The 6,311-nt window shown below is 36.0% G+C and overlaps 1 protein-coding gene across 1 annotated transcript; it reads right to left on the bottom strand.

The window, feature by feature from the left end:
* Positions 1-355: 355 nt before the first annotated feature.
* Positions 356-1,588, bottom strand: LOC141480062 (uncharacterized). Its single transcript, XM_074169760.1, has 3 exons — positions 1,360-1,588; positions 1,079-1,300; positions 356-1,021 (listed from the first exon to the last, which is right to left on the bottom strand). The coding sequence occupies exons 1-3, from the start codon at positions 1,528-1,530 to the stop codon at positions 374-376; spliced, it is 1,041 nt and encodes a 346-aa protein (XP_074025861.1). The 5' UTR covers positions 1,531-1,588; the 3' UTR covers positions 356-373.
* Positions 1,589-6,311: the final 4,723 nt, after the last annotated feature.

Below are 6,311 nucleotides of genomic sequence, written 5' to 3'. Positions count from 1 at the left end.
ATCTAACCTACCATGCTCGTTAATTAGTGGTGGCTGTGTGAAAATTGATACATCCAACCAACCTGCCCATACTTTATGACGGGATAATCTGAGTGGACGATCCGTTGTTTGAGGTTGGAATAGCCAAGTAGTCAAGTAGATAATATAACAATACTTTCTGCTACAATAAGTTATCGAGCAGTTATGACATGAAAGCGATTGATTGACGAATCTGAAAAATTATTTTATTTCTGACCGGGATATTATAAGCTTATATCGTCATAGTTACGCTATCAATAAAGAGGGTCATAACTCCCTTGGGACATTATAGATTTTATAATTCCCTCTACCTTTCACAAGTAAAAATAAATAGAAATGAAAACTGAACCATATTTTATTTATTCACGTCATTACAAATAATAAATGTACAATTTTTAAATGTTCCCTGAAAATTACTTCCGCCACTGGAAACAATTTCTTCTTTTGTATGGCTGGAGCTTCTGTTCACTACAGTCGAGGTACCTGCCTCTTCTGATGACAAAGTAGACAACATACGCGCCGTTTTATTTCTCAATTCGATGCTATCCTCCAAATACCCCTCCGCCACCGTGGAACTTTTCCAACCTCCGTGTCTTTTTAAGTTAGTCATAGTTGCTCCTGCATTGGCTAGAGCAGTAGCAGAAGTGCGACGAAGGCAATGTCCCGTATAGGAAGATGAGTTTGGCAATCCTAAATACATTGCGATTTTGCTGGGGATTTTCCCAAACATGTTTTTTCCAATTGGCTGAGATGTACATTTATTTTGTCGGAAGCTCAAAAAAAATCGTTCAATACCTTTAGGACGCAAAGACATATAAAGTCTTAATAAAGGCAAAGCGGAGAACTCTTTTTCATCCACAACTGTAAATTTCTTCGATACACCAGTTTTACTTTCCGATACGTTCACTACCATAACGGAATCCCGGTCCTCTATATCCGATATCTTCATATTCAAAAGTTCCTGACTTCTGCATCCTCCAAAATAACTCATAATCAAAACAACCTATAACAAAAAAAAGGAAATAAATACACACAAAAAGGAAAATAAGAAAAAAATTACCTTATGCAATAAATGAATATCATTAGGAGCGTCCTTTAGGAATCTGATAACATCTTTAGGAGATAAAACAGCAGACTTTTTCGGCTTATAACTCTTACTCTTCCGTTTCAAAAAATCCTGTAGTTCATTGAAATTGGTGATATCTCGTTTCTCATGTATAGTCACCATCGATTTTAGCATTGACCATTTAGTCCATAAAGAATTCGGACTATACGTTTCTAACTGAAACGAATAAACACAATTACTACCAAATCTACCGAAAAACATAGAAAATTCCTTACCAGTTCTTGAAAATATGCCAGAAATACAGTTTCAGTGACATCTTTTGGCATAACATTTTTCCGTGTCAGCCAGTCCAGATATATCTTGTATTCTTTTTGGTATACGGCTTCACTTTTCGATGGAATTAATGATTCTCTTGCTTGTTCAGCTTTTTTCAAAATATCCTCCATTATATTTGGGGTAGAAAACACGTTTTCACCGCAAACACAGCTTGATAACAAAGTTCTGTTCATAATCAAGTAACATAGCAACAACCTAGCAACAAGAAAACTCTACTATAATCAACGGTACCTGATTTAAATATACCGGGAAGGTAATGAATTGGTACATTTTTCCGTTTCAAAAATGAACAAAATTTTATTGAAATCGGTCAGAAATAAAATTATCTATGTACCACGGAAATTAATGAGCCTTAATAACCTCAGGCAATTGCTGTCCCTCGGGCCAGAGGCCCTCGGGACGCAAACTTTGCCATCGGTAATTAAGGCCCTCCTAATTCCCTTGATACATAAATAACTATAACTTATAAATGACAAGAGAAAGGCACTACTCCAAAAACCTCTCGAGGTGAAAGGAACAATTTCTGGTTGATTCATTGGGGCTTTGTGAACCACGAAGTAGGACCATACCTACCCGGGCAATAATATCAGTAGTAGATTTCGTTTCAGAAAAACAGTAGATTGATGCAAAAAGTCTAATTACATTACGAATTTGTTTGCTTGATTCCATAAAATGGAGAGAAGCCTCTAAAAAACAGGATATGCCGTACACTCAAGAGAAATTCAAGGAAGATCTCAAGACTGAACCCAGTGTGGATAGTGCACCCAGAAAGAAACCTTTCCTCACTTCCTTCGTATCATACCCATTCGAACCATACTCATTCGGACATCTTCTAAGGCACTGGTTCCCAACCGGTGGTACGCGTACCACCAGTGGTACGCGGGAACATTTCAGTGACAAAATAAACTCCTCTCTACCATCACTCTATCATCATTTTTTGAAGAAAATAAAAAATCTCCAATGCCAGATGTGATTGCTGATATCATTGTTCACTTGGAAGGCCTCCAAAAAAGCTTCAAGAAGTTTTTCTCTGAAGATTATTCAAAAGTGGACTGGATCAGAAATTCTTTTTCGTGAACCTCACCAAATGAATTGGAACTAAAAGAAAGTTTTATCGACCTTACAGAAGATAGTTCCATGAAATATTATTTTAAATATAAATATTTAACTAATTTCTGGATCGGATGTAAAATCGAGTACCCTTTACTATTCTGACAAGCTCTGCTATTTTTGATGCCATTTGTTACGAGTTACTTGTGTGAGAGTGGATTTTCTGAACTCTTGTACATAAATAAAATATAGAAGCAGAATAAGTGTTGAAGAGAACTTAAGAGTGAAGATAAGTTTCATTACTCCCAATGTTGATATTTCAATCACAGGCAAACCACAAGTTTCGCACTTAAGACTATAAAAGTATATTTTGTATGATTATTATTTTTTTGCTGACTCTTCAATATTTTTTTTATTTGTATGTTCTTATACCTTTGGGTAATACATAAAACTATAAATTAAAACCATTTTATTCTTTTTATTCCTCCTTTATTATTAGCATGTTATAAATGAACAAATATCTAACCAATAAATATGAAGTTTTCTCAGGAATTCAATCAAAAAAGCCTTCGAACACTTTTAGAAGCGTAAATGTTATACGTTTATAAAAAATATTAGGTCTGGTAGTACGCCAATATTTCTCAAAAAGTCTAGTGGTACGCAGGTGCAGAAAGGTTGGGAACCCCTGTTCTAAAGAATGCACGACATGATGATATTCGTCGTTTGACAGCTGCTGAAATATGTGCACATTTCGAAGTTCATGAAAAGTTGAAATTCGTAGGGGAAAATGTGTGTGCAGAATGCATAAATATTATTGAGATCGATGGAATAATGAACGAAGCGTTTCTCATCGATTCGACGATTCGCTTTGAAACCTCTAAAGACCAACCGTATAACATGAAGTTGATGATATAATCTTTATGACTAAATCATTCCATTGCTTATTAGAATGTTCAAAATTGCTCGTGATTTTGAAATAATAGGATTATTCACAATTTTTCATTGGTTTTGCTCAAAAACTTAATATTCAACTTCTGTTCTTGGAGTCGACTCACAACTGATGATATGGGTTGTGTTGTGAATGAGTGGTATTTGATCTGATTCACGTATTAATAGCACTTTATAAATGAATATATGTGACGTTCTTTTTGTGATATTTTCAATTGACATATCTTTGACAACTTGATAACTTTTCAGACTAGGTATATAACGAGTGTCCCAAATAGATAAATATATGTAATACACCACAATCTTCCACGCTCATTGAATTACTTTCTTTCAACTATATAATCATTGAGGCACGATGGAAGTTCAACAGGGCGGCATGATCTTCTCAACTCTGTTATGTTGGTTGGTGGATGAGGTATTTTATCATCAGGTACTTCACCTTGAGCTGGTTCAAACACCTCATTTTGGATATTGCCAGGTTGATTGGCCTGTTTATCTTGCACTGGAATCGTCAACAAATCAGTTATAATGGGCTGTTTTGATTAATCTTCATAAGTAACTTCTACTTCAGGTACGAAAAAGACGGATTTACTTTTAGGCAAGTTGGACGATCTTACCTGATCAATATGTCTCTTCAAAGAATATTCATCATCGAGTTTCACTTGATAGTGAAGAAGCCCAAATCTCTTGATAACTTCTCCCGTCTTCCATAACTGTTTATTATTTGTGTAATACCTTGCTTGAACTCTTTTTCCCGCGCTAAATTGTCGTGGCTTTTCATTCGATAGTGCTGATTTTTCATGATGAACGGGTTTCAAAGCATCCAGTGTAATACGAATCTGTCGATTAAGAAATAGCTCTGAATAGCTCCCAATAGACAGTGGTGTTGCTTGATAACGAAAAAGTATCTCACGAACTTTCTGTCGCATAGAAAAAGGTTCATTAGCCATAGCAGCAAGTCTGTGTTGAAGGGTTTGAACGTTACGTTTCGCTAATCTATTTGTAGCTGGGTGTCCTAGTGCGATAAATTTTTGAAAAATACTGATTGGCAAAACTTCTTGAAATTTTTACTGGTGAATATAGTTGCTTCATCGGAAACCATAACATCGGGAAATCCATTACAAGCAAATATTTCTCTATTGAAGATGAAGAAGTTGGAGCTGATGTACACGGAACAATCTCAGCCCATTTGGATTATGCGCGATAACAACAAAAAAAATTATGATTCTGGAACGGCCCTGTATAGTCGATATGCATTCGCTGCCAATTATTTTCTGGTTTCATCCGAGGGTGCAATGGTGCTCTTGAAGTGTTTGGCTGAGCAGATGCGCAGGATGGGCAACTTCTTACCATGCGAACAATGTCTTTATCAATAGATTTCCAGTAAACGTAACGTCTGGCTGATAGTTTCATTTCAGTCATCCCATCCTCGTCTCAAAAACTGTTGTGAATGAGTGGTATTTGATCTGATTTACGTATTAATAACACTTTATAGATGAAAATGTGACGTTCTTTCTGTGATATTTTTAATTCACATATAGTTGACAACTTGATAACTTTTTAGGCTAATGATATAACGAGTATCCCAAATAGATAAATATATGTAATAAATCACAGGTTGTCCGTTTCCATGAGTCTACTTTGAATTATAATATCTCAGGGAATAGATACTCATTCATTCCAATAGAAATAAACGACATTCAAATCAGTGCACAATTGCCAACGTAAGACAATTCCGTCAGTACGAAAATTGCGTGCTCGAGATTCGATGAAGTCGACGAAGGCTGTTTTTTGCCTGGTCCTGATTATCGAAAGTTAAACCGGTGAGAAGGTGCTCAGGAAGTTGTTAGTCACTTGGTGAGGGATCTGTAGAGTATGGTGGATGGGCGTTGTCATGAATCGAATCTCTTCTGTTGATCAGTGCCGGTTGCTGCTGAAGAAATTTTTGGTATATTTTGTCAATTTCCTCCCAATATGACTCTGCTGTGATGGTGTGACTCGACTGCAGAAAGTTATAATGAATGACAATAGCTGCTGACTACCATACAATAATAGTGTTTTTTTGTAGGTTTTAGCCTTTGAGAAGCGGCTCAACGGTATCCAATCACTGCCCTGTTGTCGTAGAGGCTCCACTTTTCATTACATGTGACTTTCTGAATTAAAAATGGATGGTTTTGGTTGCGTGAAAGCAAAAAAGAACAGACCTCGAAATGTGACAAATCGTTCAAATCGTGGGGACGACTTTTCGCGCTTCGAAGTTGATATTTCGCAAACCAATGAGCAGTGAGTTCATTAAGAATATATTGCCAAAAGCCTGGTTAATTTTTCGAGCTAATTTGGCAGCGTTTTGGTTTAATTTGAGTTCAAAGATCAAAATTGGCCAAAAATCGCTCAATGTCATTATATAATAATGAGCTAAAAAAAAGCAGAGAAATGAAATTTGGGAAAGAATTAACAGCATCAATGTTCAGAGTACAAAGATCTCTATCGATCAGTAGTATTGACATAGTAAAATCAATATTATTTGAGATATGGAGCTACAAAAATCGGTTGCCATTCGACCAGCTCGAATTTTGTTCTCTTCAATCGTGACTCCAGCTGTTATAATATTGATGTCTCAGACTTCTAGAAATGGCTTCCATTACGTATTCAGAAAGTTATCTTAACAGAAGGTCTAACATCAGCACTTAAGGGAAATTTATGCCTTCAATATCCAGTATACTTATGGAAATCTACATAATCTTCAGAAAAGAATTAACATTTATGAAATTCAATCATAGTAGAATTCCTGCTGGGATGGTCCTTTTCACCAGCAAAAGAAGTTTATCCGGCTTAAAACCTCCCGAAATCTTCAAAGCAAACTAAACTTCTCTGAAGAGCTGGAATACCTTGG

The sequence above is a fragment of the Leptinotarsa decemlineata genome, unplaced genomic scaffold (genome assembly GCF_025532065.1).
Source record: "Leptinotarsa decemlineata unplaced genomic scaffold, Ldec_3_MD MMD2_P_RNA_scaffold_6, whole genome shotgun sequence".
Taxonomy (NCBI): Eukaryota; Metazoa; Arthropoda; class Insecta; order Coleoptera; family Chrysomelidae; genus Leptinotarsa; species Leptinotarsa decemlineata.
This window is presented reverse-complemented; position numbering and strand designations above follow the sequence as displayed.

What these genes read in the sequence shown, in the direction of transcription:
- LOC141480062 (XM_074169760.1), bottom strand. Translation starts at nt 1,530, where the DNA reads ATGGAGGATATTTTGAAAAAAGCTGAACAAGCAAGAGAATCATTAATT. An exon ending in TGGCATATTTTCAAGAACTG is followed by an intron (nt 1,301 to 1,359) that starts GTAAGGAATTTT and finishes TATTCGTTTCAG; the next exon opens with TTAGAAACGTATAGTCCGAA. An exon ending in ATATTCATTTATTGCATAAG is followed by an intron (nt 1,022 to 1,078) that starts GTAATTTTTTTC and finishes TTTTTGTTATAG; the next exon opens with GTTGTTTTGATTATGAGTTA.